The 26,053-nt window shown below is 36.2% G+C and overlaps 2 protein-coding genes across 2 annotated transcripts in view; both read right to left on the bottom strand.

Moving 5' to 3' along the window:
* The window catches only part of LOC118740651 (golgin subfamily A member 6-like protein 22), a gene marked incomplete at its 5' end in the record, with an annotated part of 500,945 nt that overhangs the window by 400,420 nt on the left and 74,472 nt on the right, over window positions 1-26,053 (bottom strand).
* On the bottom strand, window positions 1,646-5,753 carry LOC118740657 (adult cuticle protein 1-like). The gene is made up of 2 exons (XM_036472271.1): window positions 5,680-5,753; window positions 1,646-3,090 (listed from the first exon to the last, which is right to left on the bottom strand). The coding sequence occupies exons 1-2, from the start codon at window positions 5,683-5,685 to the stop codon at window positions 2,704-2,706; spliced, it is 393 nt and encodes a 130-aa protein (XP_036328164.1). The 5' UTR covers window positions 5,686-5,753; the 3' UTR covers window positions 1,646-2,703.

Raw genomic sequence — 26,053 nt, forward strand, 5'->3', positions numbered from 1 at the left:
CGTGCCACAAACCTACTGTTACACTACAAAACCTTATGATCAGTTTTAGTATTGTAAAAACTGGCAATAAAAAACTTGGATGCAAGTGCTTTAGAGTCTAAAAATTAAACATAACTTTTTTGGCAACTAAAAAATGGCCACAAGTTTTTGAGCTTTAAAAAAAAAATACATAACATTTTGATAACTAAAAAATCTACATACGTTTTTGTTAACGTAAAACTATGGAGTGGACTGGGGTATAGGCGTTGTGCTAGGTATGCAGTTACAGTTGTACGGCTACACTCAATCCCGACTTTTGCGTCCTCGTTAGCACACTCTGGGTAATGTGAGCAACCCATCAGCGAGATGCGGTAACCAATTCGAGTGGAGCCTTGGATCTCGGCAGAAAGAGAGGGAGCTTCGGTGGGGCCACTCCGACTTATTCGATTTAAGGGCTCACTGAAGTCTGCGGCGTCTGTTCACCAGTAGGTGTGGCTGAAAGCGGCTGTCTGACTTGGAGCAAGTGGCTCGCGAATTCACCCCCGCACCAGCAATGGGTTATGCGCTGGGTTTGGCACCAGCCACGCTAAAACCACTTCCAATGAAAAAGAAGAACAAAGCCTCGGATGAGACGTTAGGCGATTTTAATGTCATGGTGGGCAAGGACGATGAATCGTTCGATAACAGACTGAGGCTGACCTTTTCCCCGTGGCCCGAAACATTGTAGTATGCAGTACTAAGTTCTATCATAAAAATATCCGGATGTCTTCAGATTGAAAAACGAGGAATCAAATCGGTCATGTTGGGATAGACGGACGGCATGCTTCCAGTGTTTTAGACGTGCGTGCACTCCGGGGGCCAAAAATCCACTCGCACCACTTGCGACCAAAAATGCCAGGAAAGTTTAATGTCGTATTTCTGCACAACAGACAGCCAATGCATTCTCTACTCGACTCTCACACCTACTCTCAGAGAGTACTCTTCACCAAACCGATATATGCGATCAGTGGAACCACATTTCCCGCTCATTGAGTACCGCCTCAGAAGAAGTAGTTGGATTTCAGCGAGCCCGAAAGAACAACTGGTATAGTGAGGAGTGTCAGGAAGCTGCTGCGAAAAAAAGAAGCCGGTTTTTTGAAATTTGTCGTACCTTTTAGCTGATTATAAAATAATTTGTTTAAAATATTTAACTGCAAATATAATGGTCGTGTATAGCAAAAATTTTTAGTGAAAGCTACAAAAAAAATTCTTGGCAAAAAAAATGCGCACAACTTCAATTTGATCACTCGAAGTTTTGTCATCGATGCAAGGTTGCAAATTTGTTTTTGCATGCTGTTCAATAGCTCGCGTTTGATAGCTGTTATCATACTAATGACATTTCCTTTATGCTTATTTTCGTAACATTTGGCATCTTTTCTAACAAATTACAAAATGTAATCGATTTAAAGTACTTTTTTTCATTTTGGCGTCCTAGATTGACTAAATATCACAGTGTGCAGCGCCAGCTAAGAAAGTGTAGATCGGACTATAGCCACTTTTTACATTCAGTGTAGGTACGAGTCCTGTTTTTAAACCCAAATTATTGCCTAACATCTTGCCTGCATAGAGAGCCACGGAGGCCTTCCTAACACGCTTATCCAGTCTTAAAACAAAACAAAATCGTGTCTTGACTTTATAAAAATCTTGCAATATATTTATTCAAATCAAAAATATTCAATAAATTCAAAGAATTGCATTGAATATCTTACAAAATTACGTTTAACTGTATAAAAAAAAAATATAAACGTAAATACGTACAAGTGGTCTCTATGTAAAGAAAGAGGAGGAGAATTAAGAGAGCATCAAAACATAGAGTGAAAGCTGGGAAGAAAGTTAGATCTTAAGTGACTTTTTATTTTTGTTAATTGACTAAATGAAAGCATTAAAAACAGTACAGCAGCGAAAAGATGTAAATGAAGAAAGTGAAAGGCATGGTAGAGAAGTATGTACAGAGAGTAAAAGGACAGAGTATCAGATAGTTGTATAGTTGTGTGGAAAGTTCTCCAAGTTGTACGAAATACGATTAATCACCAGTTGGCATGCTCTTGTTGTTTGTATTTGTATCACTGTTGTTCTTATTGTTGTTATTGCTGTTGTTCTAAATAGCAGTTGTTGTCGACTTGTTATGTCACTTAATTGAAAATGGCATATCGCACTTCTATTCTAAATGCGATGAGTACCGCAGAATTCCATTCGCTTCACTTCATTTTGTGGTGTATGGTCAAGCATTTCTGGCTAACATATTTGCCCGAACACGCTTAAAACACAAAACAAGTAAGTATGTAAGTAGATAAGTATGAATAGCTAAGTAAATAGCATGAAATACATTTGTAAGTATGTTTGTACAACATATTGTACATAGTATATTATTAAATAATAAAGCGAAATATAAACATTTCATTGATCAGTTTGCGGGTTGCGGTTGCGGATAACGAATTACGGAAACGGAAACGGATTATCAATATTAATGAAAAATAAAAACATATACATATAATGCTATATATACAGTTGCATCCTTAGTTTGGCATCGTTGTCGTCGAATTGTTGTCGTCGAATTGTTGTTGTTGCATTTGTTTCATGTATAATGTGTTTGTGTGTAGTTAAGTGAATATGTATTTCCTCGTTTGTGTGCGAAATCGCTGTGATACTGGACGAATGGGGGTAACAAGATGTCGATTGAGTTGCTTAGTGCGTGCCAGGAGCTGGGGATATATTCAGAGAAGTCGCTGAGGTGGTGTGACCGGGCAAGGGGGCAGTATGCACAGCACCGCGTGTTTTCGCCACGTACACACCAGCACCATGTCCCAAACGTCCCAAAGCGAGCGGAGCAGCAATACCAGCACCATGTGGACCCTGACTGAGCGGGAACAGACCGGGAACACCCCATGCGCTAACTGCTGCTGGTGCGCCCCATGGGCCGAGTCCTCCAAGTCCACCGTAGGCACCGTGCGCGAGTAGGGGGCCTGGGTGCAGTGATGAGGTGACATACGACACGGCTGGTGCGATATGGGCTGTCAACAGAGATGAGTGCACGCCAACGGCAAGAGCCAACATGACTACGGCGACGACGAACTGAAAAACAGGGAGATGGAGAGAAAATGCGTTGTAGTTAAAAAAAACATTTAATTAACTTGTTTTGCGTGGCGTTCTTTTTGAAATTTAAAATTTTTTTCAAACTGAAAAATAGGAATGAAGAACTTTAAAAGTCCTGTTTGCTTTACTTGTGCTGGTAATATTTCTTAATTGACACCCACACAAATCTAAATGTTCCATGAAGATTAACATTAATAGAAAAAATTTATTTTAACCCTCAAATTTTATTTCATGTAATTTTCTTAAATTTAATTTTATTTTATTTAATATTTAGTGAGCATTTTATGTAAATTGTTAAATTTACAGAGTAGTTTTTTGATTTTAATGTGGGAGACTGTGTTTTATAGCTTTAAAATTTTTTTCGCAGCTGAAATTTATTTTCACAGAAAATTTGGTTTGAGTGTAGAATCTACTAAATTTTTAAATTTCAAATAATTAAATAAATTAAATAACTGTTTAGTTCCATGAGTGCTATTACATATTAACTGAAAACTCGAAAAAATCATCATTTTTTATAAAATTATTTTAGCTTTTACTGAAATTGCTCCAAAACACTTATTTTAATATATTTTATCGTATAAAAAACATAAATTTATATATTTTTTAAATACAAAATTTGTTAGCTTATTTAAAAGAAAACTTTTAAATAAAAATATAGTTTGGTTTTAATATCATTCGGAAGTGGGTAATAACCAGTAAAAATTTATTGCTCATTTAAAAATTATTAAGATCTTATAATTTTTTGTTTAAGAATTGGAAATTATTTTCTAAAACAAAAATATTAGAAGTTGCAAAAATTTCAATTGAATGTTTACTAAGAATTTAAAAACAAAAGTTTAAATACACACAGTAAATATTACTGATTTTTATACCCGAGCGCACTTGTGCACAAGGGTATATTAATTTTGTTCACATAACGGTTGTTTGTAACAGCCAAAACGAATCGAGATAGATATAGACAAATGTATACATAAATGATCAGGATGAAAAAAGAAATCGATTAAGCCATGTCTGTCTGTCCGTCCGTCTGTCCGTCTGTCCGTCTGTCCGTCTGTCCGTCTGTCCGTCTGTCCGTCTGTCCGTGTACACGATAACTCGAGCAAAAATTGAGATATCTCAACGAAATTTGGTATGTAGGTTTCCCTTAATCCAAGGTAGGTTGGTATTGAAAATGGGCGAAATCGGACTTTAACCACGCCCACTTCCCATATAACGGTAATTTCCAGAAATACGAAAACTGCGATATTTTAGTAACTACTGAAGATAATTCACTCAAAATTGATATTTACAATAATTTTTAGACGAAAAATAAGAATATTGTAAATTTTTGGAAAATGGGCGTAGCCACGCCCACTTATGGTTACATGTGTATATCTTGGTAACCGCTGCACCAATTTCTTCCAAACTTGGCACAGTTGTTGGCCTTCGCATAACATACCAAATGGCCGAAAATTTTTAAAATCGCTCAATAACCACGCCTACTTCCCATATAACGGTAATTTTCAGAAATACGAAAACTGCGATATTTTAGTAACTACTGGAGATTATTCACTCAAAATTGATATTTATAATAAGTTTTAGACGAAAAATAAGAATATTACAAAATTTTGGTAAATGGGCGTAGCCACGCCCACTTATGGTTACATGTGTATATCTTGGTAACCGCTACACCAATTTCTTCCAAACTTGGCACAGTTGTTGGTCCTGGTACAACATAACAAATGGCCGAAAATTTCTAAAATCGGACAATAACCACGCCCACATCCCATATAACGGTAATTTCGAGAAATACAAAATCTTCGATAAATCAGTAAATATTGAAGCTAATTTATTCAAAATTGATGATTGCAACAATTCTTTACCAAGAAATACGTTTATGACAAAATTTTGGAAAATGGGCGTAGCACCGCCCACTTGTGATATGTATCTCGCTAGCCGTTCTAGCAATTTGTACCAAGCTCGGTATGGTTATTGTGCTTGCCACATAAAAGCAAACCGTTGGAAATTGTTGAAATCGGACTAAAATTGAGGCCGCTTTTCATATAACGGTAAATTTCAAAAATGCTTGAAATTTCAATATTTCGAAATTTAAGGACGCTAATTTACTTAAAATGTATACACCCCGGCTTATCATGTAGCGGTAGCTTTCGGAAAGGTGGAAAACATATATTTAATACTTGCGCCGGGTATTTAATGTTCGGCTCCGCCCGAACTTAGACTTCCTTACTTGTTCTACTTGGAAAACGACCCTATTTCCAAATGCCATTCGTGCTTTATAGATCACTAAATTCCAATTTTAAGTATCTTTTTTGTAATGGTAAAATGTAATGTAAGTACATAAGTTTACAAGTACATAAGTTTACTATGACCTCATATTTTCATTGGGTAGTAGATATTTTAATCAGACTTTTGAGATCACTGTTAGTATTGTTTCAACTTAACATTTTTTAAGGAACATTTTTTATAATTTTTTTATTCTTTAATTGCAGGTGTGTTTGCTGCCTACATAGTTATTTATATTTTCACAAAAATCTAGCACTTTTCGAACACTCCAACTACCCGAATTACCTTCATGTTTGCTGGAGAAGGGTTGTACAAGTAGAAGTAAGGAAAAAGACTTATCAGTTTACTGCTGTTGCACACTCAAGAAATGCTGACTTAAATCTGATTTCGAATACGAATTTAAGCTAACTTTTATACTAAAAAATTTGCTGAACTTCATATGCAGCGCCACCAAATAATTGCGCTAACAAAAAAGCTCAATACAAAATGTGCAAAAACAAAATACGTATATTAAAGAAGTAACAATAAACATATAGCAGTAGTGCCAATGCAGAGCAGGAAGAATGCCGGGCGGCGGCTAAACTTCAAATTGTAACGAAACTTGTCTTGTAACCAACTCAAAACAAAAAAAATGCTTCTAAAATGCTTACAAGCCGGTGCAAAAATAACAACAACAGCCGCAATCGTAATAACAATATTATGAGTAGCGCTGCATAAGTGCAACAGAACTAGAGTAATACATATATACTTGGTGTTGGTGTATTTACACGCCTGTCAGCCACCGCCCTGCTCACCCACCCAACTACATATTTACCTGCGCACACACAAAATCCAAAATAACCTTTCACTGCCGGCAGTGGCCACCAACCATCAACACCGCAACAAACAGCGCTTTTTCGAACCTGAAAATAGCTTTGCTGCGTTGCTCTACTCCACAAACTGTGCAGTTAACTCCACAATCGATACGAAAATATCTCACTGACCAAATTTAAGTTTAGCAAAATGCTTGACTGCCAATTGCATGCTCCACTAATGGGTGGTAAGTAAGTGTGGCGTGTTGTGTGTGTGTGCGTGCGTGGCAAGGTTCAAAAGAACTCTAAACAGGTACGTATGTATGTAGGTATGCATGCAAGTTACCTGTCAGTATGACTCTTAATCAAACAGCAAGCCGCCACGGTATCAGTTACGGGGCAATTCTAACTAAGTTAGTTGCAAGTCTTTTGTTAGACAATTGAAAGAGAGTAGGCAACGATAGCTCGAAATATATTGGTTATTCTGACCGAAAGTCTTACATAAAAAAGCTTCCTTGCCAACTTGTAATGGTAAAATCTCAGTTGCAATGGCCGAGTAAGCAAAGCATTGGCATGCCATTCGAGAGGTCCAAGGTGGAGAATCTTTCGGCAGCCCGGAATTTATTTCCTTTTTTTATTTTTTCCCTTTTCAATTTAATTTTCATTAAATTTTTAACTTTTATTGTTTAAAAAAGACATATATATGCTTTTAATTAAATAAAATTAAAATCACATTACCGATTTTTGTCATTCTCACATACTTAATTGGTAATACTTACTACGGTCACAGATATCACATATATGTACATTTTGGTTACGATTGGATACGGTTACGGCGTGTCACACAGAGTGCAAAACACAGATTGCTCTAGAGAGACTCAAAAAATTAAATTATTATTTTTTTCATCTAATACTCAAAATCAATACTACCATAGTCGAAGATTAAGGCGTGTCGCCAAGAGGTCAAAGGCCAGATGCCTCTATGGACTCAAAAAAAAAAACAAACAATTCATTTAATACTCAAAATCGTTACTTCCAAAATCTTTATAGGGTAATCTGAACTTTACCCCTGCGCGACACGCCTTAACCGACTTCCCGACTTCAATCGGGATCAAAATTTATATGTGATATTTTCGACTATGATAGTATCGATTTTGGCTATTAGATAAAAAAAATTATTTTAATTTTTTAGTCTCCATAGAGGAACCCCCCTCGGGACCAAAATTTATATGTGATATCTTCGACTATATCATCGACGTAGGGGTTGAGGCTTACGAAATCTGATGTAAAAATTTGCTTCCTTCATTTAAGGACCACCCTAATGTGAATATTTGTTCCAACAGTCGCAGTTTGTGTACAACAGTCGCAATGGCTGAATAAAGCACTGGCGTACCCTCCGAGAGATTCGAGATTCGAATTGTCGGGCAGCGGCATTTTTTCTATTTTTTTCTGTTTTCAAAAGATTTTTTGTTTTTATTGCATTCAGACTCGGAGAATTTATTTAATAATTTATTCTTTTAATCAAACTTCCTTTAAGTTTTTTTTACATTTTTTGGTTTTATTGTTTTAAAAAGAAAATTATTTTATTTTTTAATCTCATTTAATGTTTAGATTTTTTTATTTTTATTTTTTTAATTTTATTTGTTTTATTTTTTTTAATTGGCCTTCCTTTTTTTTCAGTTTTTATTGTTTTAAAAAGAGAATAATGGCGTCATAAATCTCAAAAGCAAAACTCGAGAAAAACTACTTTGAAGTTTTGAATTTGCATATCGACTGCTGAGTGGAAGATGGACCCATCTCGGCAGCCATTTCGATAAACGCGCTATCTCAAAACAAATTTTCAAGAACAATCTATTTCAGAATTTTATTGAAAAACACCCTATCTCAGAATTTGGTTAAAGAAATCTAATATTCGGTTAAAAATCGCCCTATCTCATTTGAAAATGTGCTGAGATAGGGCGTTTTTTAAACGAAATCTGGAATAGGGCGTTCTTCAACCAAATTCTGAAATAGAGCTTTCTTGAAAAGTTTTTTGAGAAAGATCGTTTTTGAACTGGCTGCTTAGATTTGTTGATCTTCCACTCAGCAGTCGATACACTCGCATAGTAAAACTTAATGCATATTTTGTTCTAGTAAGATACTGGCAATCTATACAGTTAGGAGATTTTTGCACAACATGGAAGAAGAAGTAGCAGTAAATTCTATATTTTTTTATATTTAGATTTTTCGTTTTAAAAAGAACAATATATTTATTTTTCCTTCCTAATTTACTTATTCCTCACTTTTTGATTTAATTGTCTTTTAATTTTTCGTTTTTTATTGAACAATATACCTACATATTTTGCATTTTCATTAAATTTATAGAAATATATTTGATTTATTTTTTCATTTTTTATTTAATTATTTTTTATATTTATTTGTCTTTTAATTTTTATTTTTTATTGTTTTGAAAAGAAGAGCAAATATTATTTTTTATTTATTTTAATTTTTACCCACCTATTTTACATATTAACTTAATTCATTTTTATTTGATTTTCTTTTAACTTTTATTATTTTTTTTTTTTTTAATTACAATTTTTTGTTTTTTACTTTAATTATCTTCTATCTTTTGGTTAATATTGTTTAAAAAAGGAATAATTCGTTTTTGTTTTCATTTATTTTGTTTTAATACATTTACTTCTTCGTTTTTAATTTATTTGTGTTTTAAATTAAAATTTTTGTTCAACAATTAATTAGTTTAATTTTTATTGCTTTAGAAACAAGGATATATTTTTTTTTCTTTTTAATGAAATTTTCAAGAAACTTTTGCAAAAAGACAAACTGATTACGACTAAGAGCTTCTCATTAGCAGATCTTTCAAGTAGCCTTTCGAGAGGCAGAAAAGATTTTCAAGATAGTTGCCTTTCCAAAGACTTTTGCCATACAGTTACCAGAATTGCCCTGTAAGCCACATCCAATGAATGTATGGTAGATACATACACTAATATAAATACATACATATGTACATCTGTACATATATTGCTATTTATGTACATATTAACTCACCTCACTGATGAACGCCAGCTGGCTGACCAATACCTACTTCAATACAAATAAATACCATCACTCTCCCCCTCTATAACCATTAGCTGCAGCTACTATACACCTTCGATTTGTGGTATCATTGCACCAATTGCATAAAAATGTAAACAATAAACAAGCTGATTTTCAAAGAAAAACGAAGAATTTTGCGCATGAAAAAATAACAAAGCAATAAAAACGCGGCAAAAATAGCGGCAAAACCTAACAACTCCAAATTCAAGCTAAATAAAAAGTGTTGTTATTTCCCACAAAAAATGAAGTCAACATCGCATATTAAATAAAAAAAAAATCACACAAAAACACACCCAATTTTTGCCACTGATACATTCATGTCTGTATGTAAAAGCATGCACACACTCACATACATACATACATACAAATGCACAAAGTGGCATAACATGTAAAAAAACTCATTGCATTCGATCAGATTCATTCATTCGCTTTATATTTTTTTTACTATTATTTTTTTCGCAGTGTTTAAATCTCAATCAGTTTTTAGCATTCGTAAAAACAGTGGTCGAGTGCTTAAACTGTAAATTTGTTATTACACAAAGTACATATGGGATTATTTATTTATAGCGTGAAGCCACTTAGAAAAAATTTAGCAAATTAGCATTTCATATTCTGCATAAACAATGAGGGAATCGTAAAGAACTACTATTAATTATAGCGCATCCTAATGATTGTGTGATTGGAATTTGTGTGAGGTTTGTAAGTCGTCCTTGAGTGAATTGTGGGTTGTTATGTAACATAAAAAAAAAAAAAATCATTAAAAATGAGAAGGCAATTTTTTTCCTCTTCTTTGGCACAACTGTCGATTTTGGGTTGGGACCGAGATCAAAAAAATTGGCCAATTTCCTCTCTCCTTGGAACAGTAGCCGCAAGAAGCCAGAAATAAATACTGTAGACGTTTTAGAACATTCCACATGCGAAAATCTTCCCGAGTTAATACAAACACAGATTTGCTCAATATGATGCTTATTACGTCAGATCCTTTTATAAGCTTGTTTCGTGAGCTACCTCTAAAAACTAAAATAGAAATTTCTCCAACCATACTGAGCTTCCAGAAGCCGATAAATTCTGACGATACGGAAGATGACAACTATTTTCCAGATGCCACCTAAAGTAGCAGTACTGGAACGTCTGAAACCGAAAGTTTGCATAAAATTGTAACCAATAATAACTTTTGACTCAATTGTAATTTACCTATTAAATACACTGATTTATATTTGAATTTAATTTCCTATCTGTTTTTAGAAGCAATGGGCCGTATGCATATAAACTAATCTATTGCTTTTTCTTAAAATTCCATACCTTTCACTTAAATATATTTGAACAAATCGAGTAAAAGGTCTGAATTTTTAAGATAAACTATTTGCTTATATTTTATGCATACCACCCAATATTCCAGATTAATTTTGTCTATTATTCAACGGTGCTGATTGAAGGTCTTTCTGTGAAAAAACTCCAAATGTTTGTACATGTTGTGAAAGCCTACATACTGAGCTTTCCAAAAGGTATTTATAAAATTATATGCAAATAGTACTCGTAAGATGCACTGCATTAAGTGAAGAAACTTCAAAACTACCATTTTTAACCTTCTACCGCACTTGCCGTGCGCAATATACCCACCTTGCCGAACCATTGGGAGGGTCGCGATGCATTCCTTTTTAATTTATATATCTATCTATGTATGTGTTTGGAAAATGTGAATTTCGTAACTTACTTAGACTTAAATTTATCCGTGTGGGCCTGTGAAAAGCGTGGATGGTTGACCCTTCTAGTAAATAGGTAGATTGAGCCTTATGCAAAGCCTGTCCCGTATGAAAAAAGTCTGTTAAATGCCGATCTACAATCCTTTTCATAACTTTAGTTGAATATATATATATATATATTAATTTCGCAACTACCGTGAGGAAGTGCCCCGCCATTGCTCTCTTCCATTTGCGGTACGGATCCCTACGTATGAAATGCATTGAACAGAACACGAGCTGCGAAAATTCCATCTTTTCCACCAAGGCTTTGATAGGCCAGGGGCAAATATAGCCCTAACCTGATAAACTTTTTATGAAGATAGCATAAAAATCCTCGTTTCCGCCTATCTCAATTAATTGCATTGACACCGAAATATCAATCAGTTCTGCTTCTACACACATAAGTTTGATTTGGTCCTTGTGTTCTTAAATACAGGCAAAGTATTTGAACATTGATTAGCGATCGAGGCTAAGAAATAAATAAATATAAATACACATCCGGATTCCTCATACCATTAAATTTATGGACACACTAATCTATTGAGAGCAAAATCGACAAGCAACAAGCTTGTACATAAATACATTAGGGTGCATCACACTGCATACAAAAAAAAAATCGGTACTGTTTTCCCATCGGAATTATAAATATTTTACTACTTTTAGCATAATTTTTCGAAAAAAAAAACTAATTTTTAAGTGGGCTGCACCGATTTAAAAATACCTTCAGAAATCTCATTATTTCGATTCCATTGATGAAATGTTTAAACATTTTTAGGCAGAACTTTTAAGCTTAAACACCGCTATCATCTGAAGAGGTTTTTTTTGCAAAAAAAACAAATACTTTTAAAAACTAATTTTATTTATTAAAAAAACTCGATTTTTGGAGGTCTTTTAAATCGGTCCAATATTTTTTCGAAATATTTTGGCGAACGTTTTTAAATATAATATATCTTACAATACCAGTAAAAAAACTGGTGCTTTTTTTTTGGTGAGGCACCCTAAAAACGTAGTTTGCTATCATGGATTTTTACAAGTGTTTCCTGAAAGCACAATATCACACTTGTAACTCACTTCCAACTGGTTGTTTATCACCCAAGTGTTCAAGTGCAACTACAATTACTATAAGTATAACTAAATAAATCATAAAATTATTTTTAGCAGAGGCCAGCCACCATTTACACTCTAAATTACTTTGTCAACCTCCTCTGCCCCTTCAAATGCTCCTACCGCATAATATTTCTGAACTAGGTGAAGGGACTCTCGACAATGCAAAATTTAACTCAACTCCGTGGACTGCGCAAAGCCAAGGCAGCGGCAAAAGAGGCAAAAAAGAAACTAAAAAGAAACTAAAAAAAATGGTCGCCCATTAGTATGCCAATCAAAATTCTAAACAAAAAATGTGACATAAAACTGTATCAAAGGAAGCAAAAAAAAAAAGAAAAAACTCCTTCCATAATTGCGCTCCTAATTATCTCAGTTAATTGGTCAGCACAACAGATAATCAAAAGCAATTACAACATTTGCACTGCACACAATTCAAGTTGGTGCAAATCAGTGGCATAAAACGGGCAGGGGTGGCTGCTTTTGTAGGTGTATTTATGACTATGCATAACTAATTATGTATATGTATATGTATAAAAGTGGTATGTATGTAAAGCAAATGTGAATGTGCATACTCAGGCATAAAAGTATTTCAGCCACAAATGCCGATGCTATTAGATGTGTATAAGTTTTTATGAAAGAAAAATATAGAATCAATGTTCAATCAGCAACAAAAAATAGTTATAGGTGTTGCATCTACTATCATTTCTATAAGCATTTTTTTTTTGTTTTGTGTACAGTTAATAACAAAGAACGGCTATTCAACTTTTTCTTTATCTTCCAATCAACTTTTTTTATTTGTTTTTTATTTAGCATTTTTTTATTGCTGCAAACTTTATCGCCAACAGCTCGATTTACTGCACCAATTTTTCATATGATTCGATTATTAATCTCCTCTAGTTATTTTTATTAGATTTTTGCTGCATAACGACGCAATATCATTCCACCTCGTTCTTTAGTCATTTTGTTTGGGGGGGCGTGTGGCAATTTGTTTGCTCGTACATCCTCTTATCGCTGATGACTTTTTGCTCCAACTGTAAATTTGTAGTACGATCCACATACATGCATATGTATGTATGTTCGCTTTACTATATATGTTTCTGTTGTTGTTACATACATATATTTGCTAGTCAAATTCTATTTTCGCGATGTGGTCAATAATAAACTTGAGGGACGAAAGTCTAGTAACTTAACAACTTTGGATGACATGGAAACCAAAATGCAACAAATTCGTAAATAATATGAGATCGGCAATCTCGAACCTCAGCAATGCGTCTCAAAAGGCTTTCCACTTAAGCTATTTCAAGGGTAATTGGAACCCTTGTAAGAACTGTTTAAGAATTTACATAAAAGCAATTGGCAGACAAAATCAGGAATCGTGGAGGGATTTCTGCTCTTCTATAGCATAAACAAAATAACCCTCCAGGGAGGGTATGTTTCCAAACAAGGATCACAGCAATCCTTCCTTCCTGAAAAAGGAAGATGGAGGATGTACGAACAGTCCAAAGCCGACACTATAACTTCCTCTTCGTACCCATTTTTCAGGCTACAACCTTAATCAGGACCATTATTCTATGGCTATAGAGTATTTTGAAAGCATACTGACTACATAAGACTACTGGAAATGCACGTTCGTTCAAATCTGGGCAACGGAGAATTGTCTACGGCACAACATGCTTACCTATAAGGGCGCTTCACAGCATCTGCGGTCCATGAGGTTATACATACGGAAGGGTCTTCGCTGGAAAATAAACCGTATGCGTTGGCGGCTTTCCTTGGAAGGAGCGTTCAACAACCTTAGCCTAGAGACAATAGAGCAGTCACTCAGAATTCTGGGGATTGATAATTTCCTGGTAAGCTGTGTTTCTACCATGCTTCGCGCAGAACACCGAGTTAAAAAGGCCTATTTTGCATTCTATTCTTGCAAGACTTAATATTTCCATCTTAGACATAATATTTCCATCAAGAAAGATGTGGAAATATGCTGTTTTTACTGAACGTCTCGTAGCATCCATCTTTACGAATGGCCCACAAAGAGATTGTGGCGTAGGGCGGGGATTTGTTTAACCGACATCCAAATTAAAAAGTCTATACGACTACCGAATACAGCCAGTGTCTTTGCCATAAAATAGGCGTGCGAAATAATTGTTATCTTTTCTGATAGACATACGGCGATTAAGATACCACGCTCTGCAAGTATCACCTTCGGCACAGTAAAACAATGCAGAGAGTACGTTACTGCTTGAGCTGTTAGGCATGTCGTTGCACTGACCTGGGTTCCGGGGCAATGCAGCAATTATGGCAACGAGATGCCGACGAGCTAGCCAGAAACGGTTCGGCTGTGAATACCTCAGTGGCAGAAGAGTTTTAAGGATTGCATATCTAAGCACTGGAAAAACTAGGAAAATAGTAGGTGAAAATACCTACGATCCAGGAGGGTGTGTAGGAGTCTGTGGCCCACCGACTGAGCAAATTGCTCTGCAACTCTCATCAAATCAAATGGTCAAATCAAATCAAAATCAAATGGAGTCAAATGGTATGGGCCTTATTATAGAAGGCTGTGATGCAAATTCACAAAACACATAAACCCCATATGGATAGCACAATCAATTAGTATACATTTTGTTCTCTTGATTGGAGATATGGGATACCCACATTTGTCACCAGTAGAAGAGAAGAAGTCGACAGAACCCAAACAATGATCAAAATGACAACCACGGGCGAGTAACAGTGGGTTGAAATGTTCCATAAAATTATGCGCCATTACATTTTACTTTAAGCCCTTAAAGAATAAATCAATAGATCAACTTCAGACCAAATTAGAAAGACTTCAATACAACGTAAAAATATGTGTGACTTTAAGGAGCAAAACGGCCGGCGGTACAATATTCTATATCTCTTCCTCTTTCAATCGCCATACCGCATTCGTACATTTTTTTATTCGTCTCGTTTTATTGAAAGTTTCTAGTTAAATAACAGCCACGATTTATAGTATATATGTATGTTTATATTTAGATTATAATAAGTTAAGAGAAATAGCCAACTCTTGCTGAAATTGAATTTAAGCTCCTAAACTATGTTGTTATATTCATATTCGTGAACATATACTTACACATGTACATAAGTACATATGCCGATGTACATATCAAGTTATATACGGGTATGTGTTCAATTTGCGTTACAAGAATGGAATTTAAGGTGTATTGCGGCCAGTTGTAAATGCCAAAATTTAAGATTTAAAAGCCAAAATATCAGAGTAGACAATAAACTAAAAGTCAGCGTCAAATACTGTATAAAACTATTAATAATAGTACAGTCAGTTGCAACGAATAGTGTCACTACTAAAGCCATAGTTATTTAATGAACAATAATAATAGCTTAGAACAAAAGTAGTTCAAATTTTGTATCTAATGATTGAATTATTATGTATGTATATGTTCAAAAATATATAAATACGTCACATTTTTGGCAAAAAAAAAACTTGTATGTACATATGTATATCATGGCATAACGCCCACATTTACTGTATTGTCGTATATGTAAAAAGATATGTGCATGTGCACCTATGAAATCTTATATACGTAAGTATATGTGCGATACCATGTGTGTCCCTATAACTAAATAAAGATAAAAACTGCCGCAAAGTGACTGTTGAATCATAAGATTAGCTTTTCGTTATATCCGTCGTGTAGCCGATGCCTGTAAGACCTGAGGTGAGTTTTGTGGTTAATTCAATTAAAAAATCGATCATGTTTAACGATTCGCAATAAGCGTAGGCGGAACCATTTGCTGAAACCAGCGGCAATTAAAAAACTTGTTAAGGATATTAATGAGAATGTAACTATTTACAGAAGTCAAACATGAATCAAAGTAGTTTAGAAAATAAGGAAACAAAAGAGAAAATAAAATAACATTTTTGGTTTGCTAAGGTGGTGCGAAATGCAAATTAGTAGATATTAAATAATAATACAAAATTCTGAATACTAAATATCAAGTACTAGTTACTAGGTCTTAAGCGTAAAGTACTAAATACTGATAAAAAAATACGTACTAAATTATAAATACTACATACCAAATACTAATACCAGGTGCCCATGGAATTTGATGTGAAAACATCTGTGTAGAGCTTGGCAAAACATTAGGCGGTTATTAGCTGTGAAATTTTTTATACTTGTTTTTTTCTTACAACTCAAGGAAAAGCAACATTTCTTCTCTTTGCTACTGTGATCACTTTTTTCTGTTAAATAAAGCAATTTAAATATGTTTAACCCTAATATTTTATTAAAAATACACTTACAAACCTCTTTTCTTTGCTAGCGTCCATTTTTGTTTGCTTCCATATTTGGTATTTTTCCACTTCTTCTCAAAAATATTAGATAATTAGGATGGACCCTGAATAGTTCAGGACTACCCCGAACTAGTCCCAAATTGTTCTGAAGTGGCTCTGAAAAAGTCGTTAACTTGTAACGAAATAATCTCGACGCCGAGCTAGTCCCAAAATGATCACTAACTTGTCCCGCATTGTTCCTGAACTAGTCCCAAACAGTCGTGAACTAGTTCCGGAATTCTGCTGAAATTGCTATGAAATGGTCCTGAAAAGTCCTAAACTTATCCCGAAATTATCTCGAACAAGTCTTAAAACGGTCCCTAAATGCCACTTCGTGGTCCGAAAATTATCCCTAACTAGTCATAAAAGGGGCCTAAAAAATTCCTGAAATAGGCCCAAAATGGTTCTGACCTAGTTCCGAAATGTTCCTGAAATAGTCTTGACCTACCTTCGAAATAGTCCAGAACTAGACCCGAAATAATTCCGAACTCGTCCCAAAATATGCCTGAAAAAGTCATAACCTAGTCCCAAAATAGCCAAGATGTAGTCTCGAAATGATCCTGAACACATCCCAAAGTGGGGCCAGAACTAGTCCCGAATTGGTTCCGAAGCGGTACCGAAATTATGCCGAAATTGTCCCTAAATGTGCCTGAAATAGACGCTAACTAGTCCCCAAATGGTACTAAAATAGCCAAGAACTAGTCCAGAAATGTTCATTGGTACAAGCAAGAAGCAGTCACAGCTTTTCTGCTGGCTTACGCAGGAAGCAGCTACGAATGTTCTGCTAGGTTAATGCAAACTTTACCCATACCGAGAGCTAAGAGGTGTAAGCACAATAAAAACTATTTGCCCAGTCCTCATTGTTCCGCCAAATATCAAATTAGTTGCGCATAATAAAATTTCGCCTTCGGCTCGCTCCAACCCAGAGTAAGGCAAAGGTATATATGTATGTGAATCCGTTTTTACAACATTCATTGCCTCATGCATTACTTCCTTCAGGTGTTGCATTTACAAGCATTGCGATCATTTGCATTGATAATCCGGTGAGTGCGAACAAACGCCAAACGTTCTGCATGTTAAATTTTATCGATAAAGACACTTTTACGCTGTTTATTTGTCGACTGCATATTGTAGCAATAAATCATGGTTGACACAGTGATTACAGCAACAGCTTTTCACGCTAATTACGCTGACATATTTCCTATGAACCAATTCAATTGTAATGCATGTCAAGCGATTTAAATGAAATACCTAATAATAGAAAAATCAGTTTACATTCAAACATGGGTGTCTCTCTACGGAATTTGTGCAAAATCGCCTAATGTCTAGTGAACCGGAATCATGAAAAGATTGTAGGCTGGCAGCTGGAACACACTTTCATACAAACATACATAATACGTAGGTACATATTTATTAGTTGACCGTTAAGTTGCTGTTACATATTCTAATTTCAACCAAATCGGATTTTGCATTTTATTTAAATGCACATGTGTTCATAAATACATACTTATCTAAATATTTACCTACATATGTAGGTAGGTATGCATTTCAAAAATTTGTGATCAAGGTAATTCTGCAACACTCAGCGTCACTTTGCCACTATGCCAACTTCAAAATTGTCGATTGACGGCAAAGTGATTGAGTTCGTGGGGTTTCCTGTGCTTTACCAAGTTGCAACTTCAACTGCATTCAATGGAAAACTGTTACTGTTATATACACATATTATGTCGGCAAACAAATATATTCAGCGACCATTTGGTGTCCACCGTGACTTTGCCTCTCAAAATTGTCGACGCCCAGTTAGCACCATTGCTGAAGCCATACCATATTTGTTTTAAGAATTTTCGCTAAGTGTATTATTTTCCTTTGCGTTGGTGTCGACTGTAGACTGTCGAGTGCCTTTGTTTATGTTCTTTCTTTCTTTTGTTTTGGTGCCTTTCCAAGAAATATGCAAAAGTATTTTATTATTAATAGTCAGTACTGCAACGAGGTCAGGCGTTTAGGGGCAATTGAGCAATAACCGCATAGGAACCTAATGCTTGCATTCATACATATATCTAATAACTTAATACAAGTGAAGGCCGTTTTGCGCATTCCTACATACATATGCATGTATCCGTAATATCAATGATACGCACATGCATAGGAGCTCAATTATGCCCAAATGTGTGTATTACTCTAAAAATCTATAATATTGCCGATTTTACATCTCAATAAGATTATTTAAATTTTTTCTTAATAGCCAGAATGAGCTTACATGAAGCCAATACTGTCGGAAACTTACGAGCTTAAGAATTGAGGGCTTTAATTTGTATGTATGGTTCAATAAGACCGCATAGTGCCATTGGTTCGGGCGCTGTGTGGCATGTGCCACCGTCCTATTGAGACCGCATATTTTCCAAGTCCATGTCATCTAATTCAGACCATTTAACGTGTGTGATCATGTCACGATAACGTTCACCGTAACAGCGTTACTGGCATCATTTGCGAATAGGTACAGTCCGATGACTTCGCCAGCCTAAAAACCACACCAAACCGTGAGTCGTTGTGGGTACATAGTTAGTAGTTTTTTCTTGAATTGTGTGCAGTTTTCCATTTAGGTGAAAATATGCTTCATCAGTCATGATTATTTTTATTTTTGAAAAACCGGCATCAACGATTGGATCTGTTTACACGTTATTCCACTGAGTATCGCTTCATGACTAATGACGATTTCTTTTCTCGATAAAAATGTCACCTTCTTATATGGCAACATTATCAGAGTGCAACATTCCAAAGAAAGAGCACGCAATATGCAAGCAAAGATGCTAAGAAAAGAACACGAAAACTTGAGAGTTCTGGCGCAGGGCAGAATAAACGCAACATGATTTCGAGAAAAGAAAGCGCTATAAGTTTGCCAAAGTCTGTAGCACCAAAGACCTGCAATAAAGGCGTGAGTACCAGGTACTCATGGAATTTTATGAGTGAACATCTACGTATAGCTTGACAAAGCATTAGGCGATTCAGTTATATACATATGTACATAAATCGATTAGGGTAGAAATTAAACATTTGGGTGGCTCACAAGGTGTCGTTAGTGTCGTTTGTCGTATGTGGTAAAATTTTTAAAGGCTAACTATAACTTTTATGGTGGCTTTCAGATCCCTTAAATATAGTTTTAGGCGATTATAATTTACGACATACAACAATACGACAGTATACAAAACCTTGTGAACTCCCAATTCATTTGATTAAATTTTTTTCATTTAGGCGGAACGAGTACACTACAGTGAAGCGGGCTTGAAATAGCCATGAACTATGCCGAAATGGTCCTGAACCAGTCCCGAAATGAATTCGAAGTAGTGCCAGAATAATCCTGAACTAGTCCCGAAACAATGAACAGGACCCAAAACGGTCGCGAAATCATCCTAAAATAGCCCTGAACAGGTCGCGAAATGATTCCAAGTCCCGAAATGGCCCTAAATTAGTCATGAACTCGACCCAAAATGTTCCAAAAATAGCCCTGAATAATGAGCATTTTTACACAAAAGAATCGACTACAGATTCTCTGCTAGGTTACGTAAGGAGTAGTTTAAAATTGTTTGCTGGGTTGCCGTAAATTTTGCCGATACCGAGAGCAAACGGCTCGGATAGGTCTTTCTGGTGGTATTGCTCAACGCAAATTTAAACAACCGTATCAGCTTCGCGCGGATGCAAAATTCAGACATCGCGGCGCATAGGCAACTTCTTTTAGTGCTGTCAAAAGCGACTTTGAAGTCGACAAATAGAGAGCGAGTGTCGATCCTTTTCTCGCGGGTCTTTTCCAACATTTGGCCTATTGTGAATCTGGTCTATGGTGGATTTTCCAGGTCTAAAGCTACACTGATAAGCCCCAATCAGTTCGTTTGCGGTGGGCTTCAGTATTTCACACAATACGATCGTTAAGACTTTGTAACCTATGCTTAGAAAGCTGATCACGTGGTAGTTGGCGCGAATGCCGAGGTCGCCTTTCTTGCAGATTGAGCAGACCACACTTACATTCCAGTCGTCGGGCATGCGCTCACCTGACCATACTCTGCGTAGGAGTTGATGCATGTACCTTATCAACTCCTTAGTTGAATAGCTCAGCTGGCAGGCTGTCAGCTCCAGCAGCTTTGTTGTTTTTCAACCGCGCTATTGCTATTCGTACCTCGTCATAGTCAGGTGGTGGAACATTGACACCGTCATCATCGACTGGGGGCTCGGGTTCGTCTTCTACAGAGCTCTCAGTGCTGCTACCATCCGTACGGTGGAAAAGTGTTCCCTCGATAATTTAAGTACGTTCTGGACATCAGTCACTAGGTCGCCGTTGTGGTTCTTCCAGGAGTCGCCTTGGTCTTAAAACCTTCCGTAAGTCGATTAACTTTCTGGTAAAATTTTCGGCCGTTTTCCCTCTAGGTCTCTCTCTAGAGAATGCATTGGCTGTCTGTTGTGTATGCAGCAATTCTACATTACGCTTTTCTTGCATTTTTGGGCGCAAATTTTTTGCTGCACAGAGGCGGGTGCGTAACTTGGCTGCAAGTAGATAAATATCTTTCCGAGTCGATATTTGGTACTCGTAGTTTACGTACGTCCAAAACACTAAAAGCGTGCCTTCCGTCTATCGACTTGGTTTCGCGTTTTCGATCTGGAGACAGCCACGTACTGTAGTATTTACCATGTTTCGAGCCCGGCAAATTCGATCAACCTCAGTCCGTTGTCGGAAGTATCGTCGTGGAGGCTACCACGATTATGATATCATATCGGTGACAGCACCCGTACGTGCGCTCTAAGCGCTCATAGAAGCTATCCTTAGACACTTCGGCCTTCTATTGCGTCGAGGCGTGGGCGCAAATCAGCGATGTGTCGAAGAATCTTGTTATGATGCGGATTGTGGCGAGACGCTCGTCCACTGGAGACTGAGTCTCTCCTCCTTCTCGCAAGGTCCCAGGCATTTTTTTGCCTTGCCCCGTCCGACGCATTTCTTTTGTCCTTACGAGGACATCTCAACCAATCGGCAGAGGCAATTTCCCCATTGAGGGCCGGACATTCCAGGTCCATGCCCTCAAATCTTAGTCCTTTAAACGTTTGCCGTGGTCCTCATCGAAAGAGTGGGTCTCATCCGAGGCTTCATTTTGTTTCTACACTAGAAGTGGTTTTTGCGTGGCGGGTCCCAAACCCAGCGCACAACCCACTGCTGGTACGAGGGTGGTTTCGCAACCAAATACACGTTTATATAGCGAGCCACTTGCTCTAAGACAAACGCCCGCTTGCAGCCGCACGTACTGGCGAAGAGACGCTGCAGACTTCATTGGGCTCTTGAACCGTGTAGGTCGGAGTGGCTCCACCGACGCTCCCTCTTTTTATGCCGTGACCCAAAGCTCCACTCGGATTGGTTATCGCATCTCGCAGATGGGCGCAAGATTCGGGATTGAGTATAGCCGTGCAACTGTAACTGCCTGCAAATCCAGCACAACGGTTATAGTCTATTGCACTCCTGGTAATTATTACTACGCCAAAAAAGAGACATATGTATGTAGGTAGTTTCCTCTCCAACAATTCTAACGTACGTAAGTTAATCTAACCTACGTAGCTAAGTGTTTGTTTACTGGTTCTTTACCTATGCCATTATTGCTTTTTACAATGTTACAATGGCATAAAAACCAGTATATATTTATCAACGGCGCTAAGTTGTTATTACTACGTCATGATCATTTTGATTAAACTCTTTCATATCCCCTACACTATTAGTGTTGTATTATAAAATAGGAATTCCATAACGCATGAACGCTTTTCCTGCTCTATTTGCCATTGGAATCCGCTTATTACAAAACTAAATTCAATACAATTCAATTCAATTAAAAAATTCCATAATTTATTTTTAAATACATATGCAACCATTAACTGCCACGCCCTAGAATGTTTGTATTGTGCATATTTCCTTGAGCAAAAATGGTAAAGCCATGCGTAATATGCAGCCAACGTAATTACAAACATGATAACAATTGTAATAAAACTGTCAAACACAACCGCAGCAGAACAGAAGTACCCACTGGTAATGCAATAAAAAAAAAACTCATGCACGCCGATATATATACTTGTATGTACATATGTACATATACAGTCAGCGTCAAAAATATAAATTCCCTGACGCTTTGACAATTTTCTTTATTTATATTTTCCATACCAAATTTTTCTTATTTTTTTTATAATAATATATGTTAACAGCAAATACCAGCAGAATCATTTTTAAATTTCATATAGAACTCGGGAAAATTTAAGAAATACCAACAAATTTGCACTCCAGAGCTTTGCTCTGTCGGCCATCGCCACTGATTCAGCACCGCGAGCAAAATGACATACTTATTCCTTTCACGGGAGCCATTTCAAGGTGATATTTCCTTAGAATAATATACTTTTTTCCTAGCATCAAGGAATTTTTTTCTGAGTGTACTAAGATACAGTATTTAATCATAAGTCACACCCCATTTTCCAAAAATTTCGTAATAATATTATTTTTTACTAAAATTCTACTCCACATACTAATTTTCAACAATTTCGATCCAATATTTACTGAAATATCATAGTTGTTGCATTTTTCGAAAATACAATTATGTATATGAAAAGGGGGCGTGCTTAAAGTCCGATTTCTCCCCTTTTCAATGGCAACCTACCTTGGATAAAGGGCAACCTACATATATACCAAATTTCGTTGAGATATGTCAATTTTTGCTCGAGTTATCGTGTACACGGACAGACGGACAGACAGACAGTCACCGCTTAATCGATTTCTCTTTTCATTCTGATCATTTATGTATGCATTTGTCTATATCTAACTCGATTCGTTTTGGCTGTTACAAACAACCGTTATGCGACCAAAGTTATAATACCCTGTGCGTAAGTGCGCTCGGGTATAAAAAAAAGTTTAGATAGTAAAATATAAATAAAGAAACGTCAGGCTATTCATATTTTTGACGCTGGTTGTATATGCATGTACTTGCAAATGCATTTATTGCAAATATTTACTTGTGATAGCCATATTTGCGGGCAAGCAATCGATTATAACGCAAAGTTTTGCACACTCGCGGCCACTATGCGGCTTTGCCAACACTTACGATTGTAATAATGTATGTATGTAAATACATATGCACTTCGCTATGTACAGCATTTTATATGTGCAAACCGATCGTACTGCCAACACTAGCTGGCTGGCTGGCTGGCTGGCTGGCGGCAAGCAATTTGCAACGCATTACAGCTTGCCCAGCTTGGCTCGCCACTTGGCTGTTCAGTGGGCCAAGCCCAAAAAATACGCCGGCTTCACTCGAAATTACTAACCACCGCACACGTTCGTTTGCAATAAATCTCTCGCTCAGAACCTGCCACCATATACGCTGGTGCGCCTACGTGACAGCACGTCAACACGACGCAGGCGGCAACAAAGTTTTACGCTTCTATTATTTTTTTTTTTTACTTTATTTTATTTATTTTTGTTGTTATTTTATACTTTTGCAACAGTCACAGTGTTACAAGTTCAGTTATTTAGTTCAATGCGTAAATACTTTATTCAGCATTTTCAATGGCGACAAAAATACATACATACATAAATGTTGCATACGCAATGCAACATGTTGCTGCTGCAGCGGTCAAGTTCAAGTGCACGCAACTGATTTGTATGCGTTTGCGCACAAAGCAAAAAGAAAATACGAAAAAACAAAAAGCTTGCTTTGACAAATTGGCTGCAAAATAAAATTATAAAATTTGAAGTTCAATGTGCAACTGGCGCGTATAAATAGTTGCGTGCGGCGCTTGTGAGGCCGGTCATTGTCGCTTGCTTGCCAGCTTGCACATGCGTTGGAAAAACATGTGTGCATACATACCTACTGAAATGCATGCATAAGTGTACAAATATATACATAGTTGACCACCAGTCTGATCTGACCGTGCCTCTGTTTGTTTGTTCACTCTCTATGGAGGCCATCAGTCGGCCGGCTGTGCTGCGACTGGTTTTCACGCAGTTTTATTTAGTCATGAATGCCTTCCTCCTATCCGCTCGATCAACAGCGATTGCACCAACTTGTGTGCGTTTTTTGTACGCACTGAATTGGCGAATTTATTTTTGAGTGGCAAAAAATTATGCAAACAAACTCATATACGAAGGTATGGCAGTGCGTATGAGTGTGTTATTTTTGAGATTTTTTCTTGAATGAGTTTCTTTATGTTGTGTATTGCTCAATGATTTCGTACATAGTAAATAGCAAGTATTTTTATCTTTTTTTCTGCACCTAGTTAATTTCGATTTCGAATTGTAAATGCGGTTGCAAAATTCGTTTGTTTACATTTTTTATTTGTTGATTTGGTTATTTGTTGTGCCAATCAAGCAGCACTTAGGCGGCAGCTTTTGTTATTTGTACACTTATTTGTTTAAAACTACGCAGCTTTTGCCCGCATGATGCTTGGCTTACCGTAATGTTTTCATAGTTATGGAACAAAAAAGGAAATAGCTAGGATTCTAAAATACTATATTCGACATGGCCTCCATATGTCTTCCAGCAGCGGGGTTGTCGGTTTAGGGACAAAACGATACTAGTAAATACAAGTACATACTCGATACTTTTCTTCCGATACCAAGTAATTTTGGTATCGATACTTTTGAACCGAGTACTGAATAGGTATCGGAAGAAAGTACTTGTATCGAAAACCGATTCAGTGACAATTTTATTCCCGGATTTTTATTTTTTAATCTAATTATTATTGTGAATAGTTAACAATTTTTGGCAGTTTAGTTGTCAATGAAAAGAAAGTCCTACAAAGAAAGACCTACATAACATATCGCTAGCTTAAGGGGAAAAGTTGCCAAGTCTACTTTTTGTAAAAACTCATATTTGGATAGGGGAAGCAAGGTAAATTAAAAACGCAACGTCCCTAAAAGTATTAACTAACGTGTTTGTTTCATTTCTTCCCGTTTATATTCAATTAAAGGCAAATTTTCTAAGTCCAAAAGGGCCAGAGAAAATTCGATAAGCTCACAAAAAAATCGAACACCCAAACTCATAAAAAATAAAGAAGACTTTAACTGTTTTAACGATAAATCGAAAATTTTTATGAAAATGTCACTTTATGCAGCTGTATAAATCTATTTTATTTTTTTATGAAAAAGGTCGTAAATCTTTTAATTTGCAATGGAACCTTTTGCGCAATTCGTGAAGGAAATATTTAGAAAAGCTTTTTTCCTTCCATTTAAAATTTCTACAAATGGACTTAGCAACTTTTCACTCTAAGCTAACCATATAAATGCCTCCACTACACTATAACTTTGTCATCCAAAAATTATCAACAATATTACTTCTTTCAGAATACATATGCCATTGTTACACTGCAAAATTGCTGCTGACCAGTGTTATAATACAGATTACTTACTAATTATGGCATTTTCGTTTCTACAAAAAATGTTGCCTTCTCATCGCCCTCTTCTTAGTGTTTGCGCGTAGAGGGCAAAGAGAAGGTTGCATTTTTCGGTAGAAATGAAATCGACATTAGTTAATTTGTATGAAATAAATTATAAAATAATTGTTTTTATCTCAATCACTTTCTCTTTATACAAGATAAAT

This window comes from Rhagoletis pomonella, unplaced genomic scaffold (genome assembly GCF_013731165.1).
Source record: "Rhagoletis pomonella isolate Grant_MI unplaced genomic scaffold, Rhpom_1.0 Rhpom_scaffold_00006, whole genome shotgun sequence".
In the NCBI taxonomy this organism is placed as follows: domain Eukaryota; kingdom Metazoa; phylum Arthropoda; class Insecta; order Diptera; family Tephritidae; genus Rhagoletis; species Rhagoletis pomonella.